Source organism: Entelurus aequoreus, linkage group LG25 (genome assembly GCF_033978785.1).
Source record: "Entelurus aequoreus isolate RoL-2023_Sb linkage group LG25, RoL_Eaeq_v1.1, whole genome shotgun sequence".
Classification (NCBI taxonomy): Eukaryota; Metazoa; Chordata; class Actinopteri; order Syngnathiformes; family Syngnathidae; genus Entelurus; species Entelurus aequoreus.
The window spans coordinates 39,941,299-39,961,298 of NC_084755.1; the positions used below are offsets into that span (position 1 = coordinate 39,941,299).

Below are 20,000 nucleotides of genomic sequence, written 5' to 3' on the forward strand. Positions count from 1 at the left end.
TCCACCTGCTCACTATTGTAGGACTGCAGCGCCCCCTTGTGACGGGGGTGCTCCCCTGCAAGTACAACTGTATATCACAAGCTATTATAAACAAAATAACACTTGCTCGGCTCCACCTGCTCACTATTGTAGGACTGCAGCGCCCCCTTGTGACGGGGGTGCTCCCCTGCAAGTACAACTGTATATCACAAGCTATTATAAACAAAAGGCCTACTGAAATGAATTTTTTTTATTTAAACGGGGATAGCAGATCTATTCTATGTGTCATACTTGATCATTTCGCGATATTGCCATATTTTTGCTGAAAGGATTTAGTATAGAACAACGACGATAAAGATCGCAACTTTTGGTATCTGATAAAAAAAAGGCTTGCCCCTACCGGAAGTAGCATGACGTAGTCAGTTGAACATATACGCAAAGTTCCCTATTGTTTACAATGATGGCCGCATGAAGTGAGAGAGATTCGGACCGAGAAAGCGACAATTTCCCCATTAATTTGAGCGAGGATGAAAGATTTGTGGATGAGTAAAGTGCAAGTGAAGGACTAGTGGGGAGTTGAAGCTATTCAGATAGGGAAGATGCTGTGAGAGCCGGGGGTGACCTGATATTCAGCTGGGAATGACTACAACAGTAAATAAACACAAGACATATATATACTCTATTAGCCACAACACAACCAGGCTTATATTTAATATGCCACAAATTAATCCTGCATAAAAACACCTGCGTGTTTGTTATGCTAGCTCCTAGCTCCTCTGCTAGCTCCTAGCTCCATAGAACACGCCAATACAATTCAAACACCTGATCAACACTCAGCCCAAAAGACCGTTCACCTAACCCAAGGTTCATAAAGCTTATATATTTTAAAAAAGTTACGTACATACGCAAAAAAAAGTTGCGCACATACGGTCAAGCGATCAAATGTTTAGAAGCCAAAGCTGCATACTCACAGTAGCACGTCTGCGTCTTTGTCATCCAAATCAAAGTAATCCTGGTAAGAGTCTGTGTTGTCCCAGTTCTCTACAGGCGTCTGTGTATCGAAGTCAAAAGTCCTCCTGGTTAGAGTCTCTGTTATCCGAGTTCTTCCATCTTGACTGCATCTTTCGGGAATGTAAACAAAGAAGCGCCGGCTGTGTACTGTTGTTGCTGACTACGTTCGAAAAATACGTCCATTTCGCACCGACAACTTTCTTCTTTGCTTGCTCAGCTTCTTTCTCCATAATGCAATGAACATGATTGAAACAGATTCACCAACACAGATGTCCAGAATACTGTGGAATTATGAAATGAAAACAGAGCTTTTTCGTATTGGCTTCAATGTGGAAGGCATACCCGTGTTCGCCGGTCTACGTCACGCGCATACGTCATCCTCAGAGGCGTTTCGAACCGGAAGTTTAGCGGCAAATTTAAAATGTCACTTTATAAGTTAACCCGGCCGTATTGGCATGTGTTGCAATGTTAAGATTTCATCATTGATATATAAACTATCAGACTGCGTGTTCGATAGTAGTGGCTTTCAGTAGGCCTTTAAGTTGTTCAACAGTCTCCCTTCTCATATTTTAGCCTTCACACATTTTCAATGTCTGGACTACAGGCAGGCCAGTCTAGTACCCACACTCTTTTACTATGAAGCCACGCTGTTGTAACACCTGGCTTGGCATTGTCATGCTGAAATAAGCAGGGGCGTCCATGATAACGTTGCTTGGATGGCAACATATGATGCTCCAAAAGCTGTATGTACCTTTCAGCATTAATGGTGCCTTCACAGATGTGTAAGTTACCCATGTCTTGGCCACTAATACACCCCCATACCATCACACATGCTGCCTTTTACACTTTCACCCTAGAACAATCCGGATGGTTCTTTTCCTCTTTGGTCCGGAGGACACCACGTCCACAGTTTCCAAAAACAATTTGAAATGTGGACTCGTCAGACCACAGAACACTTTTCCACTTTGCATCAGTCCATCTTAGATGAGCTCGGGCCCAGCGAAGCCGGCGGCGTTTCTGGGTGTTGTTGATAAATGGCTTGGGCTTTGCATAGTAGAGTTTTAACTTGCACTTACAGATGTAGCGACCAACTGTAGTTACTGACAGTGGTTTTCTGAAGTGTTCCTGAGCCCATGTGGTGATATCCTTTACACACTGATGTGGCTTTTTGATGCAGTACCGCCCGAGGGATCCAAGGTGTGTAATATCATGGCTTACCTGCAGTGATTTCTCCAGATTCTCTGAACCTTTTGATGATATTACGGAGCGTAGATGGTGAAATCCCTAAATTCCTTGATTGAGAAATGTTGTTCTTCAACAATTAGCTCAGGCATTTGTTGACAAAGTGGTGACCCTCGCCCCGTCCTTGTTTGTGAACGACTGAGCATTTCATGGAAGCTGCTTTTATACCCAATCATGGCACCCACCTGTTCCCAATTAGCCTGTTCACCCGTGGGATGTTCCAAATAAGTCTTTGATGAGCATTCCTCGACTTCTCTCACTCTTTTTTGCCACTTGTGCCAGCTTTTTTGAAACATGTTGCAGGCATCAAATTCCAAATGAGCTAATATTTGCAAAAAACCCCCAACGTTTTACAGTGTGAACATGAAATATCTTGTCTCTGCAGTCTATTCAATTGAATATAAGTTGAAAAGGTTTCTCATTGTCCCATTGGGTTGAGTTTTTCCTTGCCCTGATGTGGGATCTGAACCGAGGATGTCGTTGTGGCTTGTGCAGCCCTTTGAGACACTTGTGATTTAGGGCTATTTAAATAAACAATCATTGATTGCTTGATGTTGCATTCAATGTTTATTCCCATTAATTTCCCATTAATTCCCATGGAAAGTTACCAACTTTGAATATTCCCGGAATTTTGCAACCTTAATGGCTATTAAGTGATTGTTAATTATGCTTATAGTTTTCATGAATTAGTGTTAATTCCCCACTGTTTCTTTCAAAGGACAGGGTGTTTTTTTTTGTACTATCAAAAATGTTGCATATTTGCATGCATAATGCGATTCTATTCTACCTTTTTCCTTTCAGATTGTTTATCTCTAATTTGTGCGACGTTCGCGTGAGAAGCAGGCGCTTCCCTACCGTTCCAAAGCTGTTTGTCCGCAGTGTCGACTCCAAGGTCACACAGGCAGCGTTCAAGGACGTGTTGGATGCAACCCGAGCACTGCTGGTTTGCTCAAATTATTTTTTATATACCGTAAGATAAATAATAATAGTAATAATAATAATAATAATAATAATTCCATTTAACCTAACTTAACTTTATACAAAAGCAAAATTGCTTTTGATTGTTTTATTTTTAACACTGTCTTACACAACACTTCCTGATGTATAATACAATGCAAAAATGTCAATTTCTGTCATTTTATCCTGCATCCTCTTTAAAAAGTCCAACATTTCCCCCCCGTCAGATTTGGACAACCATCTGTTGTCACACCTGCCAGCTTGTCCCATTTCAGTCCTAACATGTCCAAACACGCATTTACCTATGTGAACAAGTCATTACCTGTGGTTGTCTCTTGAATTGACTGCATGGCTGCCAGCTACTCCGTGATTTGAAAGTCTGCAGTTATCCCACGTAAGAAGATGTCGTAGAATTTCTGACCTTTTGACCTATATTTCTTGTCTTTTAAGAATGTCCGCTCATTTTCAATTCTCTTGTATTTTGTGCCATTGAATGGACCAGTTGTGGGACAAAAGTGAATATTAAGTCGTGCCAACCTGTCTACAGAATGTGTTGACTGTCTAAAGGATTCGAGTTGTTATGGAACAGATAGGGAAAACAACAAGACATTGACGCATTTAGATAACAAACAATGACGCACAAGAGACATATAAAAAATGGCAGAACACCGGAACTGGACAGTGATTTTGGCTTGTGTGTGTCTTGTTTGCTCCGGAGTAACATGTGGTCTGTCTGCACGGCCAACTTAATTCAAACTGCACTTCTGATAATGGGTAAATAAATTTGTTGTACTAAACTACTTTTGTTGCCTGTTTAAGCTTCGGACAATCCACTACAAAGATGAGCAGCTGGGCGGTGTCACGTACATTGCAGCTCTCATCCAAAGCCAGCGAAAAACAGTCAAAGTCAGCCGTTCTGTTCTTCAGCTGAAGCTCCAAGTTTCCAGCGATGGTCTCAACCCGCCTCGTTACAGTGCGTCGGGAGAGTGACACGTTCTCAAATGCGCCCCCTCTTCTCCGGGCATATCAGCGCAACAGAGTCCAATAAGCACTCCTTAATAAACTCTCCGTCAGAAAACGCCTTACTTTTTCTGGCGATTTTGTGAGAAATGACGAAACTTGTCCTGACGGCTGCATCTCTGGGGGTGTGAAATTTGGCAAAAAGTCCTTGTTGGGTTTGCAGTTTTACCATCAACGCATCAGCCTCCCTTGCGCGCGCTTCATCAGACAGATTCCGGTATTTTTCCTCGTGCTTCGTCGTGTAGTGGCGATTCAAATGATGTTCTTTAAACACAGCAACCTGTGTACCACAAATTAAGCACACCTTTAATTTCTGTAAAGAAATACTTGGCAGTCCATGTCTTGTTGAAAACACGCCATTCCTCATCAACTTTTCTCTTTTTAGCGTCTGGGGGGGTAACCGTGCATCACTTGTCGCTGTGCACCTTCACTCACAGGTTACACCCGCCCATTAATAACACTTTTCAAAATAAAAGCAGCACAGTTGTATTGCACGCACGACATAGATGTTTTTTTAAATGTATTTTGTAATTTGTGATTGGCCTCACGCGGGCCGGACAGGGACGCACAAAGGGCCGGATGTGGCCCGCGGGCCGCAGAATGCCCAGGTCTGGATTAGACAGACAGTGAAGGTTTGAATTAGAGATGTCCGATAATATCGGGCTGCCCAATATTATCGGCCAATAAATGCTTTTTAATGTAATATCGGAAATTATCGGTTTCAAAATTATCGGTATCGGTTTCAAAAAGTAAAATGTATGACTTTTTAGAAGTACAGAGCGCCAATAAACCTTAAAGGCCGGCGTGCCGGCCCAGTCACATAATATAATTTAAAAAAAACAATACCGATAATTTCCGACAGGCCCGGCCCTAACCAATCTGGCGCCCTAGGCAAGATTTTAGGTGGCGCCCCCCCCACATCGGCAGTGAAGTGTATATACTCACAAGAAACCGAATAGCTTTGTCTTTGACCTTTTTTTTTTACTTAAAGAAAGCAAATTAACAATCAGAACAGTTAACAAGATTAAAAAAAATATGGATAAATAAATGAATACAAAAAATAAAAAATGAATATATGAAATATAATATTTTTTACATACATAAACACAAAATAAAACGTGTCAACAAGTTGCATAAAATACATAAAAAATACAATATAAATAAGGCACTGCACAAAACAAGATATCAAACCAGTATGACTTTAACAACTATATTACAAAAAAAGGGGATCCTACAGAGTTCTCTATTTGTGCTTTTTAATATTGCATTAACTAGAATGACTTACAAATGACTGTACACCAGGGAGTACTGTAATTACCTAACGTTACATTTTTATTTTCCATAACAATTTAGCCCCCTCCACAATATTAACCCGACGTTAAAACAGAACTAGCTATATATTGATGAGCAATTGCCGAATTATGTAACATTAGCTTAATGCTAAAAAGCCAGGTTACTATCACATTCTGTAACAGACAAATAATTTCATGTAGGCTAACGTTACCTACCTGCTACCTCTGTCTTTTTCTCGTTTCTCCTCTTCTTTTCTCTTTTTTCTTCCCTGGGCACCTGACAGTTTTGGCCGTTTTGACATCTTGTGTTGATTTTTTGATGTGGTGACGTCCAAAAAGAGTCATGATACGGGAAGGGAGGGGGCGCACCGTGCGGGGGGAGTGGGGGGGGGGGGGGGGGGGGGCGTAATGTTGTAACAAATAATATTTCTACTAAATAGGCTTTACTTTGCATTTTAATTAACGTGGGATTATTTTATGTATTTAGAAATAATAGTGCCAACTTTTTTTTTCCTTTTCCCTCCAACATTTGTGGCACTGGCGTGGCGCCCCCTGATGGACGGCGCCCTTAGCATTTGCCTATACGGCCTATGCCACTGGCCGGCCCTGAATTCCGATATTACATTTTAAAGCATTTATCGGACATCTCTATTTGTGGCTTTATTATTTTGTAAAACGGACCAAACTCGCCACAAAATTAACTACAGCAAGATTGATTTTTCAAAAATGATTTTAAAGATCGAAAGTTGCCATCAATCGATCACATGACAACCATCCAAAACGAATGACTAGTGTTATTGCAATATTTGCTTGCAGTACACAATGTCGACCACAAGATGTCACTGTTTCCCACCGAAGTGCCTCGCCGAGCCTCCTGTCCTCCGGAGAGGAGTGAGCGGACCCCCCTTTTGTGTTCCCCGCAGCCCGGCGTGGATGGAGTGGGGCAGAGCGAGTCGAGGGTGGGCAGAAGTGTGACAGAGTGAGGACACTCACGCACGCCGCATTTTTTTTTTATTCGAGAGTGGGGCAAAAAAAATCCTGAAAGTGGTGGTTTTATCTTTTGATTTAATGACAGAGCAGTTTTGACGGAAGTTGCTTGGTAAGAACGTCACGTCACGTCAATCAATCATATTTGATATTTCCGTTGATGTTTCTTGTCTCCTGCCAGGCGAGGAGCAGAAACATGCGGAGGGTTTCGGATCTGTGCTGGCTCACCTCGGTGACACTTCACCTCCTCGCCCGGGGGGTGTTGGCGGGATACGGGCTGAGCATGTTCGCCGCCCAGTCCTCCCCTCCCGACCCGTGCTACGACGAGAACGGGAGCCCTCGGCGGTGCATCCCGGACTTCGTCAACTCGGCCTTCGGCAAGGACGTGCGCGTCTCCAGCACCTGCGGCTCCCCGGCGGCCAGGTACTGCGTGGTGGCGGAGAAGGGCGAGGACCGGACGCGGGACTGCCACACCTGCGACGCGGCCGACCCCAAGAAGTCGCACCCGGCGGCCTACCTGACGGACCTGAACAACCCGCACAACCTCACCTGCTGGCAGTCGGAGAACTACGCGCAGTTCCCGCAGAACGTCACGCTCACCCTGTCGCTGGGGAAGAAGTTCGAGGTCACCTACGTCAGCCTGCAGTTCTGCTCGCCCAGACCGGAGTCCATGGCCATATACAAGTCCATGGACTACGGCAAGTCCTGGGTGCCCTTCCAGTTCTACTCCACCCAGTGCAAGAAGATGCACAACCGGCAGAACAAGGCGGTGATCACCAAGCAGAACGAGCAGGAGGCCATCTGCACGGACTCCCACACCGACATGCACCCTCTCACCGGCGGCCTCATCGCCTTCAGCACCCTGGACGGCCGACCCTCCGCGCACGACTTCGACAACTCCCCCGTGCTGCAGGACTGGGTGACGGCCACCGACATCAAGGTGATCTTCAGCCGGCTGCACACCTTCGGGGACGAGAACGAGGACGACTCGGAGCTGGCCCGGGACTCGTACTACTACGCCGTGTCGGACCTGCAGGTGGGCGGACGGTGCAAGTGCAACGGCCACGCGTCCAAGTGCGTCAAGGACCGGGACGGCCACCTGGTGTGCGAGTGCAAGCACAACACGGCGGGGCCCGAGTGCGACAGGTGCAAGCCTTTCCACTACGACCGGCCGTGGCAGCGCGCCACGGCGAGGGAAGCCAACGAGTGTGTCGGTAAGACCGCATCCCGTTTTCCCTCTTTCATTCACAACCCGATCCGAAACAAATTGACTTGAAAATGAGACCCTTTATGCACGAGAATAATAAAAAGATGAAGAATATTCGGCATTCCACAGGTTCACTCTAAACGAGTGTCAATAGTAATAAATATTTAATATTCAAAATTGTAATATACTGTATAATAAAACTATTTTCATATTATAATGTCATAAACAAATATTTAGGGCTGCAACAACTAATCGATTAAATCGATTAAAATCGATTATAAAAATAGTTGGCGATTAATTTAGTCATCGATTCGTTGGATCTATGCTATGCGCATGCGCAGAGGCAATTTTTGTATTTATTTAATTTATTTATTTTTATTTTTTTATAAACCTTTATTTATAAACTGAAACATGTACAAACAGCTGACAAACAATAATTAAAATAAGTATGCTGCCAGTTTGCTGTTTTTCCCCCCAATAAAATACTGGAAAGGATAGAAATGTAGTTTGTCTCTTTTATCCGATTATTAATCGAAGTAATAATCGACAGATTAATCAATTATCAAATTAATCGTTAGTCGCAGCCCTACAAATATTTAGGGATGCAACAGCTAATCGATTAAAATCGATTATAAAAATAGTTGGCGATTAATGTAGTCATCGATTCGTTGGATCTATGCTATGCGCATGCGCAGAGGCAATTTTTGTATTTATTTATTTAATTTTTTTTTTTTTTTTTTTAAACCTTTATTTATAAACTGCAACATGTACAAACAGCTGAGAAACAATAATCAAAATAAGTATGTTGCCAGTTTGCTGTTTTCCCCCCAATAAAATACTGGAAAGGATAGAAATGTAGTTTGTCTCTTTTATCCGATTATTAATCGAAGTAATAATCGACAGATTAATCGATTATCAAATTAATCGTTAGTCGCAGCCCTACAAATATTTAGGGATGCAACAGCTAATCGATTAAAATCGATTATAAAAATAGTTGGCGATTAATGTAGTCATCGATTCGTTGGATCTATGCTATGCGCATGCGCAGAGGCAATTTTTGTATTTATTTAATTCATTTATTTTTTATTTTTTATAAACCTTTATTTATAAACTGCAACATGTACAAACAGCTGAGAAACATTAATTAAAATAAGTATGTTGCCAGTATGCTGTTTCCCCCCCCCCCCCAATAAAATACTGGAAAGGATAGAAATGTAGTTTGTCTCTTTCATCCGATTATTAATCGAAGTAATAATCGACAGATTAATCGATTATCAAATTAATCGTTAGTCGCAGCCCTACAAATATTTAAGGATGCAACAGCTAATCGATTAAATCGATTAAAATCGATTATAAAAATAGTTGGCGATTAATTTAGTCATCGATTCGTTGGATCTATGCTATGCGCATGCGCAGAGGCAATTTTTGTATTTATTTAATTAATTAATTTTTTTTAATTTTTTTTTTTATAAACCTTTATTTATAAACTGCAACATGTACAAACAGCTGAGAAACAATAATTAAAATAAGTATGTTGCCAGTTTGCTGTTTTGTTTTTCAATAAAATACTGGAAAGTATAGAAATGTAGTTTGTCTCCTTTATCCGATTATTAATCGATTAATCGAAGTAATAATCGACAGATTAATCGATTATCAAATTAATCGTTAGTCGCAGCCCTACAAATATTTAGGGCTGCAACAGCAAATCGATTAAATAGATTAAAATCGATTATAAAAATAGTTGGCGATTAATTTAGTCATCGATTCGTTGGATCTATGCTATGCGCATGCGCAGAGGCAATTTTTTTAATTTATTTTTTATTTTTTTATAAACCTTTATTTATAAACTGCAACATGTACAAACAGCTGAGAAGCAATAATTAAAATACATATGGTGCCAGTATGCTGTTTTGTTTTTCAATAAAATACTGGAAAGGATAGAAATGTAGTTTGTCTCTTTTATCCGATTATTAATCGATTAATCGAAGTAATAATAGACAGATTAATCGATTATCATATTAATCGTTAGTCGCAGCCCTACAAATATTTAGGGCTGCAACAGCTAATCGATTAAATAGATTAAAATCGATTATAAAAATAGTTGGCGATTAATTTAGTCATCGATTCGTTGGATCTATGCTATGCGCATGCGCTGAGGCCATTTTTTGTTTTTTTTGTTTTTGTTTGTATAAACCTTTATTTATAAACTGCAACATGTACAAACAGCTGAGAAACAATAATCAAAATAAGTATGGTGCCAGTATGCTGTTTTTTCCCCAATAAAATACTGGAAAGGATAGAAATGTAGTTTGTCTCTTTTATCCGACAATTAATCGAAGTAATAATCGACAGATCAATCGATTATCAAATTAGTCGTTAGTCGCAGCCCTACAAATATTTAGGGCTGCGACAGCAAATCGATTAAATCGATTAAAATCAATTATAAAAATAGTTGGCGATTAATTTAGTCATTGATTCGTTGGATCTATGCTATGCGCATGCGCAGAGGCCATTTTTTGTATTTATTTTGTATTTTTTTTATAAACCTTTATTTATAAACTGCAACATGTACAAACAGCTGAGAAACAATAATCAAAATAAGTATGGTGCCAGTATGCTGTTTTCTTTTCAATAAAATACTGGAAAGGATAGAAATGTAGTTTGTCTCTTTTATCCGATTATTAATCGATTAATCGAAGTAATAATCGACAGATTAATCGATTGTCAAATTAATCGTTAGTCGCAGCCCTACAAATATTTAGGGCTGCAACAGCAAATCGAGTAAATAAAATAAAATCGATTATAAAAATAGTTGGCGATTAAATTAGTCATCGATTCGTTGGATCTATGCTATGCGCATGCGCGGAGGCCATTTTTTGTATTTATTTTTTTATAAACCTTTATTTATAAACTGCAACATGTACAAACAGCTGAGAAACAATAATTAAAGTATGTTGCCAGTATGCTGTCCCCCCCCCCCCCAATAAAATACTGGAAAGGATATAAATGTAGTTTGTCTCTTTCATCCGATTATTAATCGATCAATCGAAGTAATAATCGACAGATTAATCGATTATCAAATTAATCGTTAGTCGCAGCCCTACAAATATTTAGGGCTGCAACAGCAAATCGATTAAATAAATTAAAATCGATTATAAAAATAGTTGGCGATTAATTTAGTCATCAATTCGTTGGATCCATGCTATGCGCATGCGCAGAGGCCATTTTTTGTATTTATTTTGTATTTTTTTTATAAACCTTTATTTATAAACTGCAACATGTACAAACAGCTGAGAAACAATAATCAAAATAAGTATGGTGCCAGTATGCTGTTTTTTTTCCAATAAAATACTGGAAAGGATAGAAATGTAGTTCGTCTCTTTTATCCGATTATTAATCGACTAATCGGAATAATAATCGACAGATTAATCGATTGTCAAATTAATCGTTAGTCGCAGCCCTACAAATATTCAATAGAGAAATTATTGCGCTTTTAAGGAGAGGGGCAACAGTTAAAACATAAACAGACAACGGGTGTAAAGCTAAAAACACATAAAAATGATCAGAATAGAATAGAATATAATAGAATATATCTTTATTGTCATTGTACATTGTATAAGGAAATTGCAAGCAAACTAATTTAGTGCACCTTCATAATAACACATAAGAACATGTTACTCAGATAAATACATACAAATACATAAAATACATAAAACAGACATATTTAAAAGATGAATGCTGCAATTCTTCAAATAAAAATGCAGATTAAAAAACAAAAATGCAAAACAATAACAACTAGAAGAGGCAATTCCTGAAGGAATTGCGTGTGAATGCTCAAATGCTGAAGTTGAAGTGAAATGCTGACAGAATGTAGTATGAATGTAAGAATAGCTTAAATGGGTTCAATGTTGAAGAGTTTGAATTTCCAGGAAAACCAGAATTTGGTTTGGAACTTTGAAAGTGGAACGGTTGAAGTGGGTTGGAAAAATGTGGAAGGAGTAGTCGACAAAAAAAAGGGTGAAAAAGGTTTTGAAAAAATTGGATTTCTGGGAATTCCTGGAATTTTTTTTAGAACTTGGAAAAAGGATAGTTTGAATGTCCAGGATGAGTGGAATGTGTTGAAGGTGGAATGGTTTGAATCGGATGAAAAATGTGGGAATTGTGCAACTTGGAAAAATGTCCCGTTCATTTCAATGGGAACTTCCTGGAATTTTGGGAAAAGCAGGATTTAAAAGAAAAATGATTAGGAGCATGAATGTCTTGAATGAGCTGAATTGGTTGGTGTTGGAATTGTTTAAATCAGTCAGGAAATGTTGAAGTAGTAACCGTTTATTTATTGAGAAATGGTATGATAAAATTCCTGGAATTTCAGGAAAACCGGGAATTTTTCAAGTTATTAAACCAACTTGGTTTTTTGTCTTGACTAAGAGGAATGTTTTGACGGTGGTACAGTTGAAATGGGATGAAACATGTAAAAGGAGTAGTCAAACAAAAAAGGTTGCAAATAGGGTTAGAAAAAAAAAACAGGAGTTCCTGGAAATGTGTTGAACGCGGGAAAATGGTAGTTTGAATGTCCAGGATGAATTGAATGTGTTGAAGGTGGAATGGTTTGAATGGGTTGAAGAATGTGGGAATTGTGGAAGTTTGAAAAATGGACAACTCATTTTGAATGGGAAAAAAGAAAAAAAAAGGAATTATGGGAATCCTGGAATTTTTTTTTTAGAATTGTTGAATTCCCAAACAGGCTGAATATTTTGAAGTTGAAACAGTTTGAATCAGATGAAAAATGTGGGAATTGTGGAACTTTGAAGAATGTCCCATTGATTTCAATGGGAATTTTCCCCAAATTTGGGAATTTTCGTGAAAAACTGATTTTTTTTTGAAAATGGTAAAAAAAACAAAACTTGAATGTTCTGAATGAGTTGAAATTGTTGGTGTTGGAATTTTACAAATCGGTGGAGAAATGTTGAAGTAGTAACATGTTGAATTGAGAAATGGTATTACGGAATTCCTGGAATTTTGGGAAAACAGGGAATTTTTCCACTTCAAAAAACAACTCAGTTGTCCTGATTAAGAGGAATGTTTTGAGGGTTGAAGTGGGTTGAAAAATGTGGAAGGAGTAGTCGCCAGAAAAAAGGGTGAAAAAAAGTTTTGAAAAAAATGGATTTCTGGGAATTCCTGGAATTTTTTTTAGAACTTGGAAAAAGGCTAGTTTGAATGTCCAGGATGAGTGGAATGTGTTGAAGGTGGAATGGTTTGAATCGGTTGAAAGATGTGGGAATTGTGCAACTTGGAAAAATGTCCCATTCATTTCAATTGGAACTTCCTGGAATTTTGGGAAAAGTGGGATTTAAAAAAAAAAAGGTTAGGAGCATGAAAGTCCTGAATGAGCTGAATTGGTTGGAAATGTTTAAATCGGTCAATAAATGTTGAAGTAGTAACCGTTTATTAATTGAGAAATGGTATGATGAAATTCCTGAAATTTCGGGAAAACCGGGAATTTTTCAAGTTCTTAAACCAACTTGGTTTTTTGTCTTGACTAAGAGGAATGTTTTGACGGTGGAACAGTTGAAATGGGAGGAAACATGTAAAAGGAGTAGTCAAACAAAAAAGGTTGCAAATAGGGTTAGAAAACAACAAAACAGGAATTCCTGGAAATGTGTTGAACGTGGGAAAATGGTAGTTTGAATGTCCACGGGGAATTGAATGTGTGGTTTGAATCGGTTGAAGAATGTGGGAATTGTGGAAGTTTGAAAAATGGACAATTCATTTTGAATGGGGAAAAAAAAAAAAAAAAGGAATTATGGGAAATCCTGGAATTTTTTTTTAGAATTGTTGAATTCCCAAACAGGCTGAATATTTTGAATTGGGAACAGTTTGAATCGAATGAAAAATGTGGGAATTGTGGGACTTTGAAGAATGTCCCATTGATTCCAATGGGAATTTCCCAAAAAATGGGGAATTTCGGGAAAAGAAGATTTAAAAAAAAAAAAGGTAAAAAACAACAACCTTGAATGTTCTGAATGAGTTGAAATGGTGGGTGTTGGAATTTTTGAAATCGGTCGAGAAATGTCGAAGTAGTAACATTTTGAATTGAGAAATGGTATTAAGGAATTCCTGGAATTTTGGGAAAACAGGGAATTTTTCCACTTAAAAAAACAACTTAGTTGTCCTGATTAAGAGGAATGTTTTGAGGGTTGAAGTGGGTTGAAAAATGTGGAAGGAGTAGTCGACAGAAAAAAGGGTGAAAAAAAGTTTTGAAAAAAATGGATTTCTGGGAATTCCTGGAATTTTTTTTAGAACTTGGAAAAAGGATAGTTTGAATGTCCAGGATGAGTGGAATGTGTTGATGTTGGAATGGTTTGAATCGGTTGAAAGATGTGGGAATTGTGCAACTTGGAAAAATGTCCCATTCATTTCAATGGGAACTTCCTGGAATTTTGGGAAAAGTGGGATTTAAAAAAAATGGTTTGGAGCATGAATGTCTTGAATGAGCTGAATTGGTTGGTGTTGGAATTGTTTAAATCGGTCAATAAATGTTGAAGTAGTAATCGTTTATTAAATGAGAAATGGTATGATGAAATTCCTGGAATTTCGGGAAAACCGGTAATTTTTCAAGTTCTTAAACCAACTTGTTTTTTTGTCTTGACTAAGAGGAATGTTTTGACGGTGGAACAGTTGAAATGGGATGAAAAATGTAAAAGGAGTAGTCAAACAAAAAAGGTTGCAAATAGGGTTAGAAAACAACTAAACAGGAATTCCTGGAAATGTGTTGAACATGGGAAAATGGTAGTTTGAATGTCCATGGTGAATTGAATGTGTGGTTTGAATCGGTTGAAGAATGTGGGAATTGTGGAAGTTTGAAAAATGGACAATTCATTTTGAATGGGAAAAAAGAAAAAAAAAAAGGAATTATGGGAAATCCTGGAATTTTTTTTTAGAATTGTTGAATTCCCAAACAGGCTGAATATTTTGAATTGGGAACAGTTTGAATCGAATGAAAAATGTGGGAATTGTGGGACTTTGAAGAATGTCCCATTGATTCCAATGGGAATTTCCCAAAAAATGGGGAATTTCGGGAAAAGCGGATTTAAAAAAAAAAAAGGTAAAAAAACCAACCTTGAATGTTCTGAATGAGTTGAAATGGTTGGTGTTGTAATTTTTCAAATCGGTGGAGAAATGTTGAAGTAGTAACATGTTGAATTGAGAAATGGTATTACGGAATTCCTGGAATTTTGGGAAAACAGGGAATTTTTCCACTTCAAAAAACAACTTAGTTGTCCTGATTAAGAGGAATGTTTTGACGGTTGAAGTGGGTTGAAAAATGTGGAAGGAGTAGTCTGCAGAAAAAAGGGTGAAAAAAAGTTTTGAAAAAAATTTATTTCCTGGAATTTTTTTTAGAACTTGGAAAAAGGCTAGTTTGAATGTCCAGGATGAGTGGAATGTGTTGAAGGTGGAATGGTTTGAATCGGTTGAAAGATGTGGGAATTGTGCAACTTGGAAAAATGTCCCATTCATTTCAATTGGAACTTTCTGGAATTTTTGGAAAAGTGGGATTTGAAAAAATATGGTTAGGAGCATGAAAGTCCTGAATGAGCTGAATTGGTTGGTGTTGGAATTGTTTAAATCGGTCAATAAATGTTGAAGTAGTAACCGTTTATTAATTGAGAAATGGTATGATGAAATTCCTGGAATTTCGGGAAAACCGGTAATTTTTCAAGTTCTTAAACCAACTTGTTTTTTTGTCTTGACTAAGAGGAATGTTTTGACGGTGGAACAGTTGAAATGGGATGAAACATGTAAAAGGAGTAGTCAAACAAAAAAGGTTGCAAATAGGGTTAGAAAACAACTAAACAGGAATTCCTGGAAATGTGTTGAACGTGGGAAAATGGTAGTTTGAATGTCCATGGTGAATTGAATGTGTGGTTTGAATCGGTTGAAGAATGTGGGAAATGTGGAAGTTTGAAAAATGGACAATTCATTTTGAATGGGAAAAAAGAAAAAAAAAAGGAATTACGGGAAATCCTGGAATTTTTTTTTAGAATTGTTGAATTCCCAAACAGGCTGAATATTTAGAAGTTGGAACAGTTTGAATCAGATGAAAAATGTGGGAATTGTGGAACTTTGAAGAATGTCCCATTGATTTCAATGGGAATTTCCCCAAAATTTGGGAATTTTCGTGAAAAGCTGATTTTTTTTTGAAAATGGTAAAAAAAACAAAACTTGAATGTTCTGAATGAGTTGAAATGGTTGGTGTTGGAATTTTTCAAATCGGTGGAGAAATGTTGAAGTAGTAACATGTTGAATTGAGAAATGGTATTACGGAATTCCTGGAATTTTGGGAAAACAGGGAATTTTTCCACTTCAAAAAACAACTTAGTTGTCCTGATTAAGAGGAATGTTTTGACGGTTGAAGTGGGTTAAAAAATGTGGAAGGAGTAGTCGCCAGAAAAAAGGGTGAAAAAAAGTTTTACATTTTTTTTATTTCCTGGAATTTTTTTTAGAACTTGGAAAAAGGCTAGTTTGAATGTCCAGGATGAGTGGAATGTGTTGATTTTGGAATGGTTTGAATCGATTGAAAGATGTGGGAATTGTGCAACTTGGAAAAATGTCCCATTCATTTCAATGGGAACTTCCTGGAATTTTTGGAAAAGTGGGATTTGAAAAAAAAGGTTTGGAGCATGAAAGTCCTGAATGAGCTGAATTGGTTGGTGTTGGAATTGTTTAAATCGGTCAATAAATGTTGAAGTAGTAACCGTTTATTAATTGAGAAATGGTATGATGAAATTCCTGGAATTTCGGGAAAACCGGTCATTTTTCAAGTTCTTAAACCAACTTGTTTTTTTGTCTTGACTAAGAGGAATGTTTTGACGGTGGAACAGTTGAAATGGGATGAAAAATGTAAAAGGAGTAGTCAAACAAAAAAGGTTGCAAATAGGGTTAGAAAACAACTAAACAGGAATTCCTGGAAATGTGTTGAAGGTGGGAAAATGGTAGTTTGAATGTCCACGGGGAATTGAATGTGTGGTTTGAATCGGTTGAAGAATGTGGGAATTGTGGAAGTTTGAAAAATGGACAATTCATTTTGAATGGGAAAAAAAAAAAAAAAAAAGGAATTATGGGAAATCCTGGAATTTTTTTTTAGAATTGTTGAATTCCCAAACAGGCTGAATATTTTGAATTGGGAACAGTTTGAGTCGAATGAAAAATGTGGGAATTGTGGGACTTGGAAGAATGTCCCATTGATTCCAATGGGAATTTCCCATAAAATGGGGAATTTCGGGAAAAGCGGATTTAAAAAAAAAAATGTAAAAAAAAAAATGTTCCGAATGAGTTGAAATGGTTGGTGTTGGAATTTTTCAAATCGGTCGAGAAATGTTGAAGTAGTAACATGTTGAATTGAGAAATGGTATTACGGAATTCCTGGAATTTTGGGAAAACAGGGAATTTTTCCACTTCAAAAAACAACTCAGTTGTCCTGATTAAGAGGAATGTTTTGACGGTTGAAGTGGGTTGAACAATGTGGAAGGAGTAGTCGACAGAAAACAGGGTGGAAATAGGGCTTTGGAAAACCAGGAATTCAGGAAAATCCTGGAATTTTTTTGAACTTGGAAAAATGATAGTTTGAATGTCCAGAATGGTGGAATGTGTTGAATGTGGAATGAAGTACCTACTGTACTGTTTACTTGTTGAAATACCCTTTTTAGAGCAAATATCTACTCATATCATTTATATGTATATATAATATAAATATTATGTATAAGCATGTAAATATGCGATGTGTAAATATCAAAATATTACGTTGAATCCCTTTTTGTCAGGAAATATTACATTTAATGGCAATTTTACATAAATGAATACATCCAAACACTTTATAAATATGTATGATGTGCATGAAGAAATAACAGTTACAATTGTATGTATTTTCCAAACCAGAAAGAGGTTTTATCACATCACCATGGGACTAACAACACTCCTTTAAATCTCATTCATATCACAGAAAAGGCAAACTGTCGTTTTACGAACATGATAAAGTCTTAAAAAATGACAGTTTGCCTTTTCTGTGATATGAATGAGATTTAAAGAACTGTTGTTAGTCCCATGTTGATGTGATAAAACCTCTTTCTGGTTTGGAAAATACATACAATTATAACTGTTATTTCTTTTTGCCAGGCAAGAGTTTGAAATTCCGGGAAAACCGGAATTTGATTTGGAACTTTAGAAGGTTTTAGTTGGATGAGTTGAATGTGTTGAAGGTGGAATGCTTTGAATCGGTTAAAAAATGTGCGAACTGTGGAAGTTTAAAAAATAAACAATTCATATTGAATGGGGAAAATGTCCTTGAAAACTGGGAATTCCTGGAATTGCGGGAATTTTTAAAAATGGTTGAAGGAGACCACAGAAGGCTGAATATTTTGAAGTTGGAACAGTTTAAATTGGATGAAAAATGTGGGAATTGTGGAACTTTGAAAAATGTCCCTTTCATTTCAATGGGAACTTCCTGGAAATGTTGGGAAAATGTTGGTGTTGGGATTTTTCAAAACGGTCGAGAAATGTTGAAGTAGTAACATCTTTAATTGAGGAATGGTATTATGGAATTCCTGGAATTTCGGGAAAACCGGGAATTTTTCCAGTTCAAAAAACAACTTTGATTTTTTTTGTCCTGATTGAAAAGAATGTTTGGACGGTGAAGTGGGTTGAAAAATGTGGAAGGAGTAGTCGACAGAAAAAAGGGTGAAAAAAGGTTTTGAATTTTTTTTTTTAGAACTTGGAAAAATGGTAGTTTGAATGTCCAGGATGAGTGGAATGTGTTGAAGGTGGAATGGTTTGAATCTGTTGAAAAATGTGAAAATGGTGGAAGTTTGAAAAATGAACAATTCGTTTTGAATGAGAAACATGTCCCTGAAAACCTGGAATTCTGCGAATCCTGGGAATTTTTGGAATTTGTGGGAATTGTGCAGCTTGGAAAAATTTCTCGTTCATTTCAATGGGATTTCCTGGAAATTATGGGAAAAAGGGATTTTTTAAAAAAATGGTTAGGAAGCATGAATGTCTTGAATGAGCTGAATTGGTTGGTGTTGAAATTGTTTAAATCGGTCAAGAAAAGTTGAAGTAGTAACAGTTTTTTAATTGAAAAATTATATTACGGAATTTCGGGAAAACGGGGAATTTTTCGAGTTCTTAAACCAACTTGTTTTTTTGTCCTGTCTAAGAAGAATGTTTTGATAGTGGAACGATTGAAATGGGTTAAAAAATTTGAAATGAGTCATCGCACTAAAAAAGGTTGGAAATAAGGCTAGAAAAAAACAGGAATTCCTGGAAATTTTTTGAACGTGGAAAAAAGGTTGTTTGAATTTCCGGGATGAATTGAATGTGTTGAAGGTGGAATGGTTCGAATCGGTTGAAAAATGTGGGAATTGTGGAAGTTTAAAAAAATGGATATTTCATTATGAATGGGGAAAATGTCCCTAAAAAATGGGAATTCTAAGACGTCCGGGAATTTTTTTTAGAAATGCGGAAAGAGAGCACACCATTTCTGAACAGGCTGAATATTTGGAACGGTTTGAAACGGATAAAAAATGTGGGCGTTGTGGAACTTTGAAAAATGTCCCATTTTTTTCCAATGGGAATTTCATGGAAATTTAGGAAAAGAGGGAATTTTTTTGAAAATGCTAAACAAACGTGAATGTTCTGAATGAGTTGGTGTTGGGATTTTTCAAAACGGTCGAGAAATGTTGAAGTAGTAACGTTTTTAATTGAGAAATGGTATTATGGAATTCCTGGAATTTCGGGAAAACCGGCAATTTTTCCAGTTCAAAAAACAACTTAGATTTTTTTGTCCTGATTGAAAGGAATGTTTGGACGGTGAAGTGGGTTGAAAAATGTGGAAGGAGAAGTCGACAGAGGAAAGGGTGAAAAAAGGTTTTGAAATTTTTTTTTTAGAACTTGGAAAAATGGTAGTTTGAATTTCCAGGATGAGTGGAATGTGTTGAAGGTGGAATGGTTTGAATCGGTTGAAAAATGCGAAAATGGTGGAAGTTTGAAAAATGGACAATTCGTTTTGAATGAGAAAAATGTCCCGGAAAACCTGGAATTCTGCGAAATCTGGGAATTTTTGGAATTTGTGGGAATTGTGCAACTTGGAAAAATGGGATTTCCTGGAAATTATGGGAAAAAAATGGATTTTAAAAAAAAAATGGTTAGGAAGCATGAATGTCCTGAATGAGCTGAATTGGTTGGTGTTGAAATTGTTTAAATCGGCCAAGAAATGTTGAAGTAGTAACAGTTTTTTAATTGAAAAATGG

The 20,000-nt window shown here is 37.6% G+C and overlaps 2 protein-coding genes across 3 annotated transcripts in view; one reads left to right on the top strand and one right to left on the bottom strand.

Moving 5' to 3' along the window:
* The window catches only part of LOC133642307 (major facilitator superfamily domain-containing protein 6-like), a 5,234-nt gene extending 5,193 nt beyond the window's left edge, over window positions 1-41 (bottom strand). The window contains exon 1 of the mRNA XM_062036426.1: window positions 1-41. This exon is cut by the window's left edge and continues 146 nt beyond it. The gene's annotated coding sequence lies outside the window, so the exon portion shown is untranslated.
* Window positions 42-6,684: 6,643 nt separating this feature from the next.
* The window catches only part of ntn1b (netrin 1b), a 189,346-nt gene continuing 176,030 nt past the window's right edge, over window positions 6,685-20,000 (top strand). For both annotated transcript variants that reach the window (XM_062036393.1, XM_062036392.1), the window contains exon 1: window positions 6,685-7,702. In XM_062036393.1, the coding sequence (XP_061892377.1) occupies window positions 6,685-7,702 (1,018 nt within the window). The remainder of the gene's footprint in view (window positions 7,703-20,000) is intronic.